The 20,593-nt window shown below is 33.3% G+C and overlaps 1 protein-coding gene across 10 annotated transcripts in view; it reads right to left on the bottom strand.

Annotated features, from left to right (window-relative positions):
* Positions 1-20,593, bottom strand: part of Wdr62 (WD repeat domain 62) — a 135,535-nt gene that overhangs the window by 51,427 nt on the left and 63,515 nt on the right. For 7 of the 10 annotated variants that reach the window (XM_070297888.1, XM_070297883.1, XM_070297884.1 and 4 more), the window contains exons 17-19: positions 20,222-20,512; positions 19,969-20,110; positions 17,433-19,848 (exon numbers count right to left, since the gene is read on the bottom strand). In XM_070297888.1, coding sequence (XP_070153989.1) covers positions 17,433-19,848; positions 19,969-20,110; positions 20,222-20,512 — 2,849 coding nt within the window. The remainder of the gene's footprint in view (positions 1-17,432; positions 19,849-19,968; positions 20,111-20,221; positions 20,513-20,593) is intronic. The other 3 variants (XM_070297891.1, XM_070297893.1, XM_070297894.1) reach the window with 1 other exon arrangement.

Raw genomic sequence — 20,593 nt, 5'->3', positions numbered from 1 at the left:
TCGGAAAACCCACTTATATGAAATAATGGGTAAAAATACCCAATTCTTACGTATTTTTGCCTCTTGAACACGAATATGAAACTTAAATATGGCGGTCGGACTGGTAAATCGAAAAAAAAACCGCAAAAATCTAACTAAACGCAAAAATCAAACCCATGTCCGAGGGATGAATTTCTATTAATAATAATTCACCCCTGGAATATAGGTTTAGGTTAGATTATATCTTCCGGAAGTGGAGCCCCCTCGGAGGGGAAAGCGGAACCTACTGCGTCCATGCATGTACTTTGCAAGACAAAGAGAAGTTCACTCTACGCGTAATCTTTATTTAACTTCAGCTTAACGCCAAGAAGTGGACTTGGTTTACACAATACCTATAACTCACATCCCTTTCTCATTCTCTCATGCATACCCTTATAACTATTTATAACTACCTTATATTCCTATTTTTCTTATAACCTTCTCCTTCTCCTTCCAAATTTTCCTTAATAACTTTCCTTTCGCATCATCTAACACATCTTTCCACAATTTTTCCTGTACTTCATTCTCATCCTTACCTATTTCTATAAACCATCTTTTAGTTACATCACAATTTTTAAAATAATGACTTATACAATCCTCGCCTATACCGCAAAATACACAGGCTTACGCTTCCTCCCGTAGCCAATATTTATTTATTTCCATCCTCCATGTTTCCGCACCTTAACCTTAATAAAGCCCTTACGCTGTCGCCTAAATTTCCTATATCCGCATTTCCTTCCCTTAAATACATTGGCCCCTCCAACCTTATTTCCAAATCCTTGTATTTGTATTTCTTATTTCTTATTATATCTAGCTTCCCTAATTTTATTATCCTCTAGTTGTCTCTGCCTTCCCTGTCCCTATTTCTTAACTCCTCACTTATATCAATTCCTTCCTCTCTAAAATTTCTAATGCTTCAATACCCCACCCATTTCTATTATAATATTTTATCTCTCCCTACTATACATTGTAAGAATATGTCATGTAAGATAGATTAGAAACACCCGTTAAGTTGACTCGGTGAATTCGAGAGATATTGAGTGGCCGGGCGCGGCGAATAGGAGCGCGACACGGGGGATTCGATACTTATCGAATCCCCGACGCCCGTATAAATTTCGGAGAGAAGGAGCTCACAGAGTCAGTAGTAGAAGCGTGAGAAAAAGAGAAGCGGGAGAGAAAGTAGTCGGATATTTAAAATTGAGAAAAATAGATTCGTGTGCTAAGCCAAGTCGGGCTCACGTAGGAAAGAGGCTGGACGGTGGTCAAGTAGGACCCCTCCGGTGCATATTGGTTAATTCGCGAGGGACGAGCTAAAAGCACGCGGGAACCGGGTAGCGGGATTGTGCTACACCGGCGAACCACGTGGCAGAAAGTTCGAGAAGAATTCAGCGCCATATTAAGTTAAGTAGAATCGGAGCACGGATTCTGTAAAGTACAGCAATAAACTATATGTCTATATATTTAAGTTAAAAAGAGAGCATTTATTCACGCGACAAAAAATCACCCGCCCTTCTCGAGAGAATCTTACAACATATTCCCCCCTTTATTTACTTCTTTTTCCATCCAACACTTTTTTACCCATCTACTTTCTTCCATACCTTTTATCTTTTCCACATATCTTCTATCTCTTATGCCCCACTCTATCCTTAATTTGTTTAAACCTAATTCTCTCGACATTAAATACCTTGGCGTACAGAATTCTAACCTGGATAACCATCTTACGTAATCTAACATCACTCTTTCTAATTCCTTCTTCTCCTCCCAGCCCCATATTTCCACTCCGTAAGACATTACTCTCTGCACCAGATAAGATCTTCCTCTTCTGAATTTTGCCTGGCTTTCCGGTAGCAAACTCAGTCTCTCTGTTTCGTCTTCAAGTCTGTTCCTCAAAATCTCAGCATATATCTTATAAGCCGAGCACAGCAAAGATATGCCTCTATAGTTACCAGCCTTATTAGTGTCACCTCACTTATACAATGGGACAATTATTGACATTTTCCAGTCCTTGGGTATATATCCCTCTTTCCATATCTGCCTCAATATTTCCACCAGCCCTATCTTCACTGCACCTCCTCCGAATTTCCAAGCTTCTATTGGTATTCCATCCACCTCTACTGCCTTCTTCATTTTTTCTAAAACTTCCTAACCGCTTTACCAATTTCCTCTTCTTCCAGCTGTCCTTCTGTCCTCTTCTCTCGTATACTTTTAATTTCTCCTTCTTAGTGCAAACGTTACCTTTCTTTTTACCATACCTTCTTTACCATCCTCCACTGGGTTTCCATTCTTGCAAATACCTTCCTTACTGGCTTTTGCCGTACCTTCCTTCTTATACATTGGCAGTTTCGACATTCTAACCTCAATCCTTTGTCGTTCCCTTTCCTACCCTATTACGACCAAACTATTGTTCCCCTACACCTGTCTTCCCTCACCCTGCTTCCTTCCTATTCACTTATTTTATCTTACCTTACAAAAACATTTCTCTTACTCCCTATACTTATAAATTTTAGCTTAAACTAAAGCACGCATTCAGCACGCTTCCACTCACTCGCACGTCCTCTAACCAAGTCCCCCACTCTACGCGTAATCTTGACCCTTCAAAATTGTAATGCATATATTTTAGATTGGCGACCGACCTTGATGCATCGATGCAGTTACTTTCGCCCTCCTCCCTACAAAAATTCATTCCTCAGACATGGGTTGGATTTTTGCGTTTTTCTCCGACTTGCGAGCATTGATGCCAGATTCGGGACTCTGCAGCATACCACACGTGTAAAGGAGATATATACATACACAAGCGTGAACCGTATATATGTAATGCGCAAAGCGTTCTGCGTTCTTTGCGATGTTAGATGTTTCTTGTCCCGAGCGCTATTTTTAAGTTTCATATTTGTGTTTAGGAGGCAAAAATATGGAATTGGTATTCTTACCCATTATTTCATATAGGTGGGTTTTCCAAACGTTTACCTAAAATTTTGTAGAAAAATCGGTGTAATGGAAGAAACACTTGATAACACGCCAATATTAAATTTTACGTCAAATTAGAAAAATTGCCAACAAAAAGATTACAAATAATTCATCAAGCCTACGAAGAGTCAGTTATGCATAAGAGTAACGTTTCAAAGATACAGATGACATAAAAAAAAACGTGAAACAAATTTTAAAAGGGCATGCTTTAGAGGACTATCAGACCTGCTTTGAGCAATGGCGGAGACTAAGGCATTCCGCTTAGATTTATCGACGCGTGTACGCTGTTCGCGTGATAAAAATTCGAGTTGCTTGAAATAGTTTATTTCACTGCCGTTGCGTGTGACTAGCCTGTTATTCCGAGACAGACGATTTTTCGCTGTTTATCCGCCGCGTGCAAACTACAATTGCATTCGTATGCATTCGCATGAATTTTCTGTTAATTACCGTGTACACAGTTTGTCCTAGAATCACCGGCGTCTAACTGCTTTCGCGTTTGCCGATCCGTCGGCCCTCCCATTCTGCGCGCAAAGTCTTTCGCGGCATCAACAAATTTATTTCATCTATCATAGTAAGTTTTCAATTTTTGGAGTCACTTGAGTTCATGTTTCCTTAAAACTATCCGATTCGACGTTAGCATAAATAGCGATAGGAGTAGCTCCGTAAAAATCGATTTGTCTTAATATTGATCTATCCCGTAATTCACATGTATACATAGAACAGTTCTTTCAAAGGATCAATCTTTTTCTTTCAATCTTGCGGAGCTTCAAACTGATCGGTATCATTATCTTTAAATTCTTTATTCGCTTCTACAGAGTTTTTCCTCTTATAGTACATCGATGACTGATTATAACATCGTGCAATTCTAGAACCTAAACGCGATATCCTTGTATTCTTTCCGTGTATCCTACAAGATATTCCTTACGCCTCTTTATCGAGTTTTTCTCTTTCGATATATGTATGAAGCATTCAGTACCGACTACTTTAAAATGATCGACAAGGTCAAGTCATATTTTTATCATGTGGCCCCCTCAAAACCCAACAACTTTTATCTAAAACATATTTTAATCCGACCACTTTCTATGATGTTAATCGGGGTGTACAATTAAAATGGCACCCTGTATAATATTTTCGTTTATCTAACGATTCTACATTCATTTTACCGCACACATCGAGGTGTATTGATTCTCTTGGTTTTATCGCACGTTTTTTTCTTATTCCGAAACTTGACCTATGAAGCTTATCGTAAGCGTCACAGAATTTTGCCTCTAGAGTTACATTAATTCTTATTTTCTTTAAAAAAATCTTTACGTGTCGTTTATTTTGATGCATAAGTCACTCGTGCCATTGACGAGAATCTGGTTTGCGGTGCATGCTACGCTTGGCGTCAAAACTTATAAATCGATTTTATAAAGTTTATCAATTTCTACACTAACGGCTATTATTTTACTATTATGCAAAATTGACGCCTTTCTTCGTCGTTCTTACAGAAAATAGATTATGTGTTATCTTTGGCACATACAATACATCATATATCATATCTTCAATTTTTTTTCCATTTATATACGTTACAATCTTTATGCTTTTCCTTGTTCGAGTGCTAAAACTTCTTTACTGTTGTAGATGCGTATTTTCTTAGAAGCTTCAAACACACGAAATTCGTTGAACCAATCACGTCGATTAGTAATATAATCTGATGTTCTTATATCAATCAACCAGTGATCTTGAGTTATGTTGCTTCCTGTGTAATTCACTGACGCTGTCTTTTTTGTTTTGCTCTTCCTTACATGGACATGTTCTGGTCAAATGTTCTTTTAACCCACACACACATAATAGTTTTTACAGTCCTTTATCTTATGATTCTGCATTCCACATGTAGAACATTTTTTCCTCTTGACTTATATTTCTTTTCATCTGCAGGCTCCGTTTTCTTCGAAGATTCTTTCTGCATTTTCGCTTTAAAAAATAATGCGAACATTGCTTCTTCTGTTTCTTCTTTTTTGCTTTTATAACATAGCGCTTCAGTCATTAAACCTTGCTATTAAATTTTCCAATTATTTTTTTAATGCTTTTGTTGAATCCCACCTACTATGAAAGCGGCTGAATTTCGGTGACAGCGTTGATAAAATCCTCGTTATGAACATTGTTCTTGGTCAAGTCACTTCTTCGCCAAGTGTCTTTATTTTATTTGAGAGGCTCTAGTTGCGAAATATGCTGTGCTACTATACTAATCTACCGGATCCCCCATCGATAATTAAATTCCTTTGAATTAATCACAGATTTTTTTCTGATTTTATATCAAATATACTGTATAGTTTTTTCCACATGTCATTAGCCATCTCAAAATTCATTATTAACATTAACAGCTTTGATTTAATCGTCGTTACTATGAACTTCTTTGCTATCTTATTAGTTATGTTCCATTCTTTTAATTTATCGTAATCTACTGTTCCAGCAGTGGTTTTTCTTGCGTTCTATCACAGAAGTTAAGAAGACCGTTACTTTCCAGTAGCGTTTATTGTTATAAACGCATATTGATATTCCAGATGGATATCAATAAGGCAAAAGTGAAAACTTACGTGATTTTGACAGAGTTGAGAACGTTACATTATAAAAGTAATTCGTTACTGTTACCGTTACTTTCTCTGAAAAGTTACTCGTTACCGATTTTAAAAAGTAACTCGTTACCGCTACCATTACTAAAAAACTAACGAATCGTTACTATTTCCGTTACTTTGTTTATAATATATTAATTCGATACTATATAATATATTAATATTAAATTAGTATATTATAATTAATACTAATATAATACATGAATTTTTAATATTAATATAGAAATACCAAGTTTACATTTTTATACTTCTCTATTAATTTATAATATATATAAACCATAAACTATATAATATAATATAAATTGTTAATTAATAATATAAATTCTTAATCTCTTAAGGTAAATCACAATCTTTCCTTTAGCAAATAAATTTTACCAAAATATTTTATTTATTTTTAAGAGAAGTTGATGCTCCACGATATCATCCTTTAGATGACATCTTTGCGGCTTTAATATTGTATAAGGAGATGATTGATTGGCTACGGAATTCTTATCATGCGTAACGCGTGAACGCGTTCTATGTTCCAGAGCCATTAGTCAAAAACAAAGTAACGATAAAAGTAACTGTTAAAATCGTTACTCGTTAGTGAAAAAATGTAACGGCGTTACCGATACAGACAACGAAAAGTAACGCCGTTACAAATTCGTTACCAAAAAAAAGTAATTGTAACGATAACGGCGTTACAAGTAACGCGTTATTTCCCAACCCTGGATTTCGAAAATTGGTCACAATGGCGATTAACAAATCCGTAGCCAATTAAAAATTCATGTATTATATTAGTATTAATTATAATATACGAATTTAATATTAATATATTATATAGTATCGAATTAATATATTATAAACAAAGTAACGGAAATAGTAATGATTCGTTAGTTTTTGAGTAATGGTAACGGTAACGTGTTACTTTTTAAAAACGGTAACAAGTAATGGTAACGAGTTACTTTTCAGAGAAAGTAACGGTAACGGTAACGAATTACTTTTATAATATAACGTTCCCAACTCTGTCGAAATCACGTAAGTTTTCACTTTTGCCTTATTGATATCCATCTGGAATATCAATATGCACAAAATATACTGAAATTTTATACACTTCTGTATTTTATTACGTCATGTTTAGTACAGTATTTGATATCTTTTTTACTTTCACTCACTTCAACACAGTCAACAAATATTTTCACTCTTTGGGTAAACGTAGCTTTGAATCCAAAACCAATTAAAGTTTTATTTATTAAAAACAAAACAGAGTTTAGAAATAAATGTACATTTGTGTTAATATACAAAATAAGAGTTGAGAAGCAATTTATTCGTGGCAAGCCTTTGCTCGAAACTAATATATCTAGAGCACAAACTTTCGTTCTCTTAACTTAAGAAAAGCCCGTATTTTATTATAAGTTTCATATGTAATTCTGTATGCAAGTTTCGTTACGTTTAAGGGATATGCCTATTGTTTTACTTGTTGTGAGAATTTTCCTAAAATATTATTTTGTCTTATAAATAGAATACTTCAACATAAAGAATAAAAAACAAGCGTCGGTTAAAACCTTCACAATATTTCTCAGGATGATAACCCCTTGATAATGTATCTAAAAATTATTGAAATCGGCAGATAGTTCCTATCCTATATCTATATAATTATCATTTATTTTCCTTTGAAATTGATTAATGTGCATAAGGCGATTTTTAATAGATAACGATTTTTTTCTTGGGCCTATACTGTGTAATAAACTTCAACTCGAGATTATAATAAACTCCTCTTGAAAGAAGCGTAAGCGAGAAAATGAGACTTAAAATGAGACTAAACAAATATGATACCTTTGGAAACGTTTTGAAAAAAGTAAAGATAAATATTTACTTCTATACAGCTTGCCTCAAATGACTTCCAGTTGACCTTGATGTTGACTTTGATCTCATTAGAGGTTAAGGTCATTTCCCGTCGCTCGTTACTTATTAAAAAGTTATATAAATAAAATATAGATTTCTTTGATACCGTGTAGATAGAATCCACGTGGAACGTATAATAATAGACTTCGTTTAGCACTGAAAGTACCGGGTGGTGTGGGGTAGACTTCACTTCACGTAAAAAGTTTAGAAACCTGTGGAATCGTATTCATCGATTTTATTATCGTATGGTCCTACATGCAATTTTCCACGCGAAGCAAGGTCTATCTTGTTAGAAATAATTTTTCAGAGGTCGCGCTTTGTGATGCGAGACTCGCCGCAGAACGCGCTTGCTGTATAATAGTGAGTACATGGGAACTTGGGTAGAGTCACTTCCGCTCAGAATCTCGTATAGTAAAGACTGTAGAATTTGTGTAAAACAATCTTTCCGAATTTACTCTTTCTTCTGTACTGAAGAGAGTAATCATCTTACTGTCTCAACATTTTTGTCAATCAGCTTTATATATTTCTGTAACAAGTTGTGTTTAAATATATAAGAATCATTAACGATATAAAACGTAAAAAGCCTTATCGGAGTACGCCACGTGCTCGTCCGTTTACCACGCCGAAATTCCATATTTTAATTTAACACATCTCATATTGCCCGGTACTTTCTGTGCGAAACAAAGTTTCCTATACAGCACAGAACATTGCAATTATATTGCAGGAATGTTACAATCTTGCAAGTTGCAATGTAATATTATTGAGACATTATTGGAACATGTAATTAAAATATTTCATAAAAATGTTACAGCAAAACATTACAAAAAACAGTATTCGGTAATCGCTAGTCCGTTCATTTATCGCTATGCGGCGCGCGTTAAGTTATACAGAAAACGCTTTTTTCAGAAGTTATATTGAAAATACTGTTGACTCTATTACTTACACAAGAAACAATTTAAGATTAAACATCATGGACGACAATCGTTTAATCAGTAGGTTTATTTATATTTATTTTTAAAGTGACTTTGAAGTACGGTTACAATAAATCTTGTTTCATGTACGATCTATAGAATTGAACTGAAATGTGATCGCAATGTTCTGCCGATTTCAAGAGATACGCATATTGTTATTCAGCCATTATTATTGTCTAGGTGTAAACAAGTAACCATAACATTAAAGGTCAATATTTTTCTAATTTCTGCTTGGCAGATAAGATCACTACCTTATTTAGCTGTAACGTCGCATACCCAGAAAAGAAGCTTACTACTCAGAATAGAAACTTCTGAAAAAAGCGTTTCCGCATCCATGTTCATATAACATTTTTTCATTCTTTAGGGGTGAGGAATATCTCGTATCTTTTTAGAGCACCCTGTATATCTTGCATTTAAATTTTAGTCACATAATGACTATATAAAGCTTGCAAATAACGGCTAGTAAGATTAAAGGTGTAATAAGTTTTTATCAGTTTAATTTGTCCGATACGACCCCAACACAGGAAATTCAGATATTGAACTGATTGTTCAGAAATAGGACAGATAAATGTCCGAAAAAGTTAAAATTATCCATTTATTGTCTACATAAAATGTAAAATAGAGTCTAATATCTATATAAATATTGTAAAATTTTAACTTTTATAAATTAAATTATTTAAATTTATTTAATTATCTCTCGACGGAGATTCTAACCGCTAGAGAACGCGTCACCGGGTGGCAGACTGGGGAATGCTCGACTATTATCTTAGGACGTTGTAGGACAGAAAGGAATGAAAATATTTTCCGTAGACCAATAGACCACAGCAAGCAATGAATCAAAACGCAAATAGAAATATTACCCTAGGTGGTACTCCGGGCAACAACCCGGTTAATCCATCCTTTTCGAAGGCCGGCCCCACGGATTCTGGGGAGGGGAGGGGGGGGGGGGGGGGTAATCATCGCAAACAAAAAGCGCAGAAATGACTGGGCTGGTCTTAAAGATCATGTCCTTTGCAACTATTGAGGAAACGAGTGGGAAACGACAACCGGTACCCGGCAATAACACAAATAACAACGAAGTCAATGATGCACCTACTTTGAGTGAAAAAAATCATCAATGAACCAGGATGGAACAAAGAATACCCACACAAAAAGAAAAGACAACGTAATAGTCCAGAGTAAGGAACTAGCAAGCAACATCACAGAAGTAAACAAGTAAAAATGGATTACGAAAAGCATTATATATATTATTTAGCTGAATTTTTAAGAAACAGTACGATTTCAATGAGCAAATATCGCAATTTTTTAAAATAATAGCTCCTTTATATATGTTAGCTAATCTTAATCAATTACTGATGAATAAATTGCAAAATTTTTTCTTTAACATATCTTTTTATTAATCGGGGTTCTTTTCCCGCCCATATATTTCTTTTCCAATGTCATAATCCCAAAATATACATGCAAAAACCAAAGAAATTGAGATTTTCTTTAATACGTTTATTCTTTTATAATTTTTTCATAAACAATGAGTGATGAAAGGTCAATGACCTTGACCTCCTTAGAGATCAAGGCCAACCAGAAGTCATTTGTGTGTATATATTGGGAGAGCCGGGGGAGAAAGGTAGATTGTGCAAAGGTAAATGTTTACCAAAATAAAATTTAATATCGCATTCAATTATTTGCCAGAGAGATAATGCAACGTTATGATGATAAGATACAAACCGCGGGATTTTTTAAATAGGATTTCAAATAGTATTAAAGCTCCTGGATACTCGCCGCGGCCATATGGGAATCGTGACGTCAGAGGCGAGAATGACACGCTGAGAATTCTTGTGTGCCATTTGATGAAACAACAGATCGCTTTAGTACACTTGTAAAATTGTCCGAAAACTATGCTTTTCCCTTGACAGTTAATAAACAGTAAAATGAGTGCAATACGAAGCGTATATGCTTTTAGCATAGTTTTCAAACAATTTTACAAATGTGCTAAAGTGATCTGTAATGTTGTTTCATCAAAATATCTTTTTATCTAAAAATGACACGCAAGAATTCTCAGAGTGTCGTTCTCGCCTCTGACGTCCGATTCCAATATGGTCGCGGCGAGTATTCAAGAGCCTTAAGATATAAGATAATATTATATTAGGGAATTATGCTTAACATTTTGCGTACATTGTTTTCATGTCCCATACGTTGTCCTCTTATAATGCATTCGTGCGGCTTTTATATATTAGAAATAAAGGCTTTAATGTATTCTGTCTGACAAGAATACAACTCAATACTATTTTTTTCTTTAAAAACGGAATGTAAGCATGTATTGATAATGTTCCTTTTATAGTCCGTGCTTTATTGAATCGTTCTTTCAAACTATCTTGTCTATGTTCGTTTTACGTAGTGTGAAAACACCCCAGATAGCCAAGTTTGCCAAAAACAAATTTTATGAAAACTTGCTGCAGATTTTGTTGACAAGACGAATGCAAATTTGATACAAGATTTGTTTTATCCGATGATGTCATCACAATGCCAGTAAAAATGTAACAAAATCTGGTCATATAATTTGATAGCAAATCGGCGGCAGAACGCGAGTAAACCTACTAATATAACTTGAGAGCAAATTGATGCCAAAAACTGAGCAAGATCTGTGTAGTTTGATAGCAAATTGGTACCAAAAATCAAGCAAGGTCTGTGTAACAAATTCTGATAGCAAATTGAAGACAAAAACTGAGCGAAACTTGCTGACATGACTGACATTAGATTGTCGGCAGAAACTGAGCAAGATCTGGCATGCAGAATCTGACGGCAGATTAGCAACAAAAACTGAACAGAATCTGCAAATTAACTATTATTTAAAATAGTATAGCTCAGTTGCTTACCGCTACGCGGCGCGTTATTCACTATCTACACCCGCGTATTCAAGTTTTTGTCATGAGTATATTATAAAGTCTGCAAAATGCCGCTAGTAATATATCTATCTTTATCAGTTCAATTTTTGACAAGATTCCCATACAGGGAATTCGGATATTGAACTGATTTTTGGAAAATCGGGCAAATAATTATTCGATTTTTACTTATTCGAACAATTTCTGCCTGAAAAAATCTTTAATATAATAAAATAAATTATTATTTAAATTTACCTATATGTTTTAACATATTAATATATGTTATTATTATATATTAATACTGTAATTGGTCTTATTTTTACCGTTAAAAGAACATCAGAAAATGATTTTCCGTGGATGTAACATTTGACGTCATTTTCTGGTCTCATGAGAGCTAATTTAGGACGTCTAATTAGTCATTTCGTGACCCAAATTTATCGTCACTTTGCTATTTAAGATTGAGATTTTAAATCCACTTATAAATGTATCGTTTTATATAAATAGCTAAAAACTGCAGATTTTGTTCAGTTTTTGCTGCCAATCTGGCGTCAGATTGCCCTGCGCAGATCTTGTTCGATTTCTGCCGCCAATTTGATATCAAGTCATGTCAGCAAGTTTTGCTCGGTTTTTTCCATCAATTTGCTGTCAGGTTATGTTTACAGACTTTGCTGGCAAAACACGAGCTTATTGCGGACACAGATGTTACCGAATTTGTTACCAAGTTTTGACCGAATTTGAGGCCAATTTGGCGACAATTTGCTATCAAATTGCTATCTGGGCTATCACACGAAAAACGGTCCAAATTATAATTAGCATAATTTACTTATATATATATACTCAGTCAGCAAAGCCTGTTCGAACAGATTTTGTCAAACGTCTGCTACAAATTTTTGTCAGCAGAAAGACTGCAGATTGTATACAAAATCTGTTATATCAGATAATGATAGCAGAATGTCAGCAGAAATATTACAAAACCTGCTGACATAATTTGACAGCAGATCAGTAACAGAAACCGAGCAGGATTTGCACAAAATTATCATAGCAGATTAGCAGCAGGAACTGAGCAGAATCTGCGCAACGCAATTTGCTGTCAGATTGGCAGTAGAAATCGAGCAGAATCTGCAGCTTTTAGCCATTTATATAGTTTATTGAAATAGTATAGTTTATTCGCTTACCGCTTACCGTTTATTCAAGTTCTCGTCATGAACGTATACAAAGTTTGCAAAATGCGGCTAATAACATATGTAATTATTCCCCCCCCTATCAGTTTAATTTCTAATACAATTCCCGTACAGGGGAACTGAAGTATTGAACTGATTTTTGGAAAATCGTACAAATAAATGTCCGATTTTCACTTATTCGGATAATTTCTGTCTAAATAAGTAAAAATATTTCGTTATCATCTACTTAAGATATAAAATAGAAATTAACTTTCATATAAACAAAAGCTATAATTTTAAATTATTTAATTTTTCTATATATACATATTACATTAAATATATTTATTTGTTATTAATACAAACATCAGAAAATGACGTCTCGTAAATGTGACATATCGACTATTGACGTCATTTTCGAGTCTCGTGAAACCTAACTTAGGACGTCTATAATTGGTCATTTTGTGACCAAAATTTAATATTTTTTGTCCCAATAAAATAAATATATATTACATATATGGTATACTTCATTTATTATGTAAAGCAAATGAGCAATGTAAATTAATAATACATTTAAATGCTCTGCTATTCCATTTAAATGCTTCATTAATTTATATTGCACGTTTCGCTTAAAAGATAAATGAGATATACAATGTATGTAAATTTTGGTCACAAAATGACCAATTAAACGTCCTAAATTATGTCTCATAAGATTCGAAAATGACATCAATAATTGATATGTCACATTCACGGGACGTCATTTGCTGAGTTTGTATTAATAACATATAAATATAAGTATATAATATTAATAACATATATTAATATAATATACAATATATAAAAAAATTTAAATAATTTAATTTATAAAATTAAAGATTTTATTTATATACAATAGAAGTTAATTTCTATTTTTTATATCTTAAATAGATAATAACGAAATATTTTTACTTATTCGGACAGAAATTGACCGAATAAGTGAAAATCGGATATTTATCTGTCCGATTTCCCAAACATCAGTTCAATATCTGAATTCCCCTGTACGGGAACCATATCAAAAATTAAACTGATAGAAATAATTACATATATTATTAGCCCCATTTTGCAGGCTTTATATATGCTCATGACAAGAACTTGAATACGAGTATACAAAGTGAATAATGCGCCGCATAGCGGTAAGCGAATAAAATATATTATTTCAATAAACAGCTAAAAGCTGCATATTCTACTCGATTTCTGTTGCCAATTTGTTGTCAGATTGCGCACGTGCAGATCTTGCGCGGTTTCTGCCATTAATCTGGCATCAAACTGCATTGCGTAGATCTTGCTTGGTTTCTGCTGCCAATCTGCTATGATAATTCTGTGCAAATCCTGTTCGGTTTCTGCTACTGATCTGCTGTCAAATTATGTCAGCAGGTTCTGTAATATTTCTGCTGACATTCTGTTATCATTATTTGACATAACAGATTTTGTATACAATCTGCAATCTTTCTGCTGACAAAAATTTGTAGCAGACGGTTGGTAAAATCTGTTCGAACAGGCTTTGCTGAGTATATATAGGGTGAGGTATCTAAAATAGATCATTTAAATAATTCGGTTACTTTTGGCGATAGAAAAATATTATATAATTGCAGAAGTTGTACAGTATCAAGAAAGCCATAATATGCTAGTAATAATTTTTCAGTGGGTAGAGAGGCTTCGGAAATTTCAAGATCACTTCCATTTTTTTAAATGGAGACCCCCATTTTTCATTACATATTCTTGTAGCTTATCTTGAGATCTTTTTAAAACGCTATATATGAAATATTTTTCAAGTTAGTTATCTTATTTTCACATATTCAACATATTTTGGTATAAAGTATAAAATATAAAATATCTCCTGAAATATTTAGTTTTCGATAATCTTACCAATACTTTTATATAGAGAATAATGAGACAAATCAATTGGTATAAAGAAAATAATTGTTTTTAAGAAAAAATATATATTTATTTACAATGAATTTTTTAAAAAACAATTATTTGTTTTTTTTACATCAATTGATTCATCTCATTATTCTGTACATAAAAATATAAAATATTCTGCATATAAAAATATTATGGTAAGATTATCGAAAGCTAAATATGTTACGAGATATTTTATATCAAAATATGTCAGAATAAGATATAAAATATCTCGAAAAATACTTAATGAAAAAATATTTCGTTATAATGTTTCGAAAAGCTCTCGACATAAATTACAAGAATATGCAATAAGAAATGGGGGTCTCCATTTAAAAAAACGGAAGTGACCTTGAAATCTCCAAAGCGCCTCTACCCACGGAAAAATTATTACTAGCATATTATGGCTCTCTTGATACCGTACAACTTTCATAATATTTTTCTATTGCCAAAAGCACCCAAGTTATTTAAGTGGTCTATTTTAGATGCCTCATCCTGTATATATGGTACACACACGTACATATAAATACAAAAATTATGCTTTTCTACGCAATTCTTGGAGAAGAATGTCAAAAAAATATTTGAAAATGATATGATATAATATAATATTTAATATAATATAATCAGGGTTGGGAAGTAACGCGTTACTTGTAACGCCGTTACCGTTACAGTTACTTTTTTTCGGTAACTGTAACGGTAATGGCGTTACAAATTTTATTTGTAACGGAAAAAGTAACTTCGTTACATTTTTCGGTAACGAGTAACGAATTTAACAGTTACTTTTATCGTTATTTTTTTCAAATTTTTTGATTTATTTAAGATATTATTCTTGCTATTGTGCGTGATAAAATTTTTATCTTAACCGTAAAGCCGTAAGCAAATCGACCAATTAGCATTCTTATTATGTTGTAAAAATGCTTGAATGTGATTGATCAACTTATGGCTCTTGCAGACCAGTGCGATGACGCGACGCGCGATATCCAATGAGAGCTTTATCTTTTCGGAAAAGCAGAGCTCTCATTTACTACCAGTTCTAAGTACCTTGCAACGAAAATTAGAAAATCTCAATAAATCTGACCTTATAGATTGCAATTCATTAGTTGAAGCTATTCAGCAAGGTTTAAATAAAAAGTAACTTATTAATTTGATTAATACATATGTTATTTAATTTTAAATAAGGATTTAATTGAAAAATATTATTTTATTTTAAACTATTGATTCAAAAGTATTAATTTCAATAAAACAAACAATGTCGCTTAATTTACTATATTTGATTTTAGATTTCTTACAATATTTGAAACAAAAGAATTAATAATAGCAGCATGTTTACATCCAAAATTTAAGTTATACTGGTTAACCGAAGAAAAAAGAAAACGTGCTGAAAATTACTTGGAGGATTTATTGGGAATCCGATCAACTGAAAATTCTTCAAAAGCTGGAAAATCTGACGATCACGATAATTTTTTCATTTTTGAGCAAAAAACGGTGCAAAATGAATCTGAAGAAGAAGAATTGCAACGGTTTTTAAAATCAAATAATTGTAATATAGAAATGTTAAACGACTATCCAAAACTTAAAAAACTTTTTATTAAATATAATACAGCTCTACCAAGCAGTGCATCTGTAGAAAGAATGTTTAGCATCGGTGGCTCTGTATTAACACCACAAAGAGGGCATTTAAATGATGATACTATGGAGCAACAAATTTTATTAAAAATTAATAAAGTATTTCGATAAAATTTAATCATTTATTTTGTAATAAACCTTGAATGAAATCTTGCTTACAATTTTTTAAAAGTTTTTCTTATGCAAAATAATTTATTAGTTTGTATTGTAAAAAAGTAACGGAAATTGTAACGACTCGTTACTTTTTAGTAACTGTAACGGTAACGAGTTACTTTTTAAAATTAGTAACGAGTAACGGTAACGAGTTACTTTTATAAAGTAACTTTCCCAACCCTGAATATAATATAATATTTTATTTATAATATAATATATTTTATTAAAAAAATTACACATGTTATTGATAAATCTTTCCATATGCGTAAAGTAATAAAAACATGATTAAAATAAATATTGATTAAAAAAGATAAGTACGCTATGTGCTAAATAATATAGAAGAAAAGATAGAAAACTCATCAAACATATTATATAAGAAATCTGCTATATTACGAACCAGAAACACGATTTAATTACAGATATTTTTTATCTTTTCTATCGGATCTTTTAAGCAGGGCATTTCTTTTTTTTTTCATTCAAATATCAAACTTGCTTCCTAAATTCTTAAATAAACTGCGATATAAAAACCACTGACTTTTATTGTTACTTTATTGATGCATGATATATAAGAATATAAAAACAAACAAGATTTTATTAAGATATTTAAAATTTGGCGTAGGGACGCTATCGCGTCGCATATATATATATATATATATATATATATATATATATATATATATATATATATATATAATATATTCTAATTTTTATTATAAAACGCTAAAATTCAAGGCGTAATTCTAGTTTTGCAAATTTTTTTGAATTAACGCTAAACAGAGATTGCTATTTAATATCGAGCTTCTTGCACAAATGTGCAAAAAATATAAAATAACGATTGATAGAAAAAAAGAATAGTGATAAAGGAGAAAAAGATAAGGATAATATGATATTTAATAAGAAAAGCATGCAGTTGCATTTCGTGCCAAATGAAAATAATAACAATATTACTAAAGCTAAATTTTGGCGACTAAAGGCATTAAAACTGAAAAGTATGTTGTTGTTTCCTTGAAATAAAATTGGATATAATAATTGTATTATATTTACATTCACACAGATAAGATGTATGCGTATATAAATACAACAGAGATATTTCTTTTGTAATGGTATAACGTGCTAATGCGATTTAATAGTGCACTCGTAATCGTGACATAAATTCTCTATCGATTTTCATATATATACTAATATTTAATAACATGTAAAAATACACGCAAGCATTCTCTATTTGCTCAATACCTGCATACGGATGTTTTGTAGGAAGAATAGCTTGATTGATCGTCGGCAAAGTTTTTGTCCACTTCATGTGACTCTGACATCGCGACGCGGGCGGCCACATTCTCTTTGGTGAATTAGTACAACTTGAGGCAGACGTGGAGGAGCCGCTTTCCATTAGCGATCTGTCCGTCACTGATGCATCGATATAATCGCAGTCCTCGCCACATGAACGTGGGCGTACATCGCGTTTATTAACAAAAAACTTATTCTCTCGTTCGGCTTGCAATTTAGCGAAGTTCTCGCTCCTATCTTGACATTGTATCAATCGCGAACATTTGTCCTTTATGAAGTATTGTTTTTGTCTCATTAGATTTTCAAATTCTTTCGAAAGTAACTTCACAGTACCCTCAATGGCGCGAGTTATTCTGACGTCCATGTTCGCATCCAGATTGTCAATTCGTTTGTTGGCAGATTGTAAATTTGAACCATCGAACTGCAGTTCCATCATTTGCAAATCGCAGGAAGCCCCATTAGGCTCTAACGAGTCATAAGTTTCCGTATCTTTCGTTGGAATTTCATTTTCAAAGCAGTTTTGTTTCTTATCGGAAGGTTTACTTTGTTTCTCGATTGTATCATGAATTTTTCCTAAATAATGATTCTTTATTAAATGCGAAGAATCGTTCCTATCATGTACAAGTTTATCTTGCAACATAACGTTGTTATCAGTGCAATGAGCTTGTAAGCTGTAAAACTTATATCTACTGTCTTTATTGTTATCAGATTTTTGTGTGTAGTTTGCAGATTGTAAAACTTGCTTCAATGCCCCCGTATTAATCGAATCTTGTTTAATTTCTGAATCACTTCGCGTAACTCGGTATTCTGAATAAGATGAATTTCTGGGAAACACTACATAATTATCGGAATCGACGGCGTTTTTTACAGTAGATGATAAAGATGGCGTATCAATGCATTTCCAGCTTGGTTTAATTCTGTTACGCATACTCTGAGTACGAGATAAATTTTTTTTAGGTTTTGGTGGTTTATGAGCAACAAAGTTATTCATAATCATCATCGATTCTGGTTTCATAGGCACTTTCAAGCTATTACTACGCGAGATCGGTTCTAATTTGTCATAAATTGCCGGATCTACATTTCTCTTATGTTCGTTGTCAAAATTAGATTCATAATAAACGTGAGTTTCCGGTGATGCGTTATTTTCTATAAAATTTATGTCGTTCTTTATTTTGTTAATTCTGGTGTCTTGTAAGGATTTTGATCTAAATACTGTTCTGCACAATGTATTCTCATTAACAGAACTTCGCGCATTATCTACAGCAGCTCTTATAACATTATTGGGATTGTCGCTACAAGTTTCGGAGTTCTGCCTCTTTCGTTTGTAATGCGAATTGAACAACATTTCCAAAGGTGCAGATTTCACCAGAGAATCGGAATCATCAGTTAACACACTTTCTGTGCTTTGATGAGCGGTGTTCTCGCGCAATGGAAATATCTGATAATCCGATTCATCGGTCAATATACTCTCCTGACTTCTGCCCGCTTGCATCTTACGTCGGGATAAAAAGAAGCTCGCACTTGAGTGTCTATCGTGATCGTAATAATTATAATCTATCTCGACACTTTCTTTGGAGAATGACTCAATAGAGGCATCTGAAAGTATACTTTCCTGAGAGCCCGTTAAAATTTTCTTTTGGGAATTCTGATAATTTGAATGATTTCTATGATCGTCCATATGAATGTTTATCTGATAGTCACTAATGCAACGTCGAGGTGGATTCTTGAAATCCCCCTCCAAGGAATCGTCGCTGAAATTGCCGTTTTCTTCCGCATCGTCCATGGTTTCGTTGAGATTTTCCATATTATGGTCGTTCATAGCTGGTAAACTTTCAATGGATTTCGCGATGTTCTCCATGTCCTCATCCAGATCAATAAAGTAGCTGCAAGATCTCCTCTTTTGAGCAAATCTCGCAAACCGAGTTGCAGTCTTCTTACATTGTTCTTTCAGTAGTTTCAATTCCTCGCATACAGGAGATTCGGGTAAAGATTGATTAGCCTTATTCAAAGACAACTTATACTTTTCAGTTTTCTTTAATGTCAATGTTATTGGACGGCTATGACTTGATTTTGTTTTCTTATCAATACATAACATAGTTTTATTTTTTGATAAGTAGTTTTCATTTGGTACCTCTAGTTTAGGCAATGCATTCCCTATACCTTGAACCTTATTAGTAAGTTGTTGAGGTTTAAATGTGGACTTTGGATTTAGCAGAGGTTTGCAGGGATTAGTCGGTTTTGAAAACTGGTTTTTTTGACCGAATCTGTTACCTGTGCTGAGCCTCGAACGATGATGCTTCGCTTGTATATGGCTGCTCAAATCGGATATACTCTGGCTGGATTTCAATGATGATCTGTAGCCGACCTGTAGACATAATAATCAAGTTTTACTAAAAATCTTATGCTAAATTTCGTTTTTCAAGTTTTACTAAAAATCTTGTGCTAAATCTCGTTTTTCTTATGCAAAAAAGAAATTGTTACTTACACTTTGCAATTTTCTTCTTGTTTCTTCTATCCTCCTTTGCAACTCTTCTCGTTTCTTCACTACATCGATATCGCCTCTTGCGTGTTTGGTTGCATTAACTACTGTTGCATTGCGTATTGTGGTACCTTCACTGCCACTAAGTCTGCAATAGTCCAATTTAATCGATAATTAGAAAATATTAAACACAATCAGTATCATAAAATATCAAATCTTCGTTAAATCTTATTTTAATCACAATTAAATTTTATTTTACCTTCCATGAAATTGGGAACTAATACTCGTCGTTTTTATACGATTCAAAGGCTCCTCTGCTCCACTAAGTGACTCGAAGGCATTTTTCAAATATTTTTCTCTATGATTCTGTTTAGCAAGCTGATCAAAACCTTCTGAACTAGCCTCAGACAATATAGATAGAGGATTTCTTTCACCGCTAGGAGTTGATGCACCGCCTTCCGAGTCAGACTCATCCTGGCTTCCAGACGCGGTCAATTCGCTCGTCCGACTATTCTCTGCGTTCTTTAATCTTTTTTGTCGCCTTTGCGATCTGTGCATTCAAAAAATACTTTGTATTATTTTACAAGATACTTATACTACTATCCTAAAAAAAAAATATGTTAAAAAATCA

Source organism: Polyergus mexicanus, unplaced genomic scaffold (assembly GCF_030449975.1).
Source record: "Polyergus mexicanus isolate NDT 795.1 unplaced genomic scaffold, iyPolMexi1.0 SCAF_6, whole genome shotgun sequence".
NCBI classification, from domain to species: domain Eukaryota; kingdom Metazoa; phylum Arthropoda; class Insecta; order Hymenoptera; family Formicidae; genus Polyergus; species Polyergus mexicanus.
Note: the sequence above shows the minus strand (reverse complement) of the source record. Positions and strands in the feature narration are given on the sequence as shown.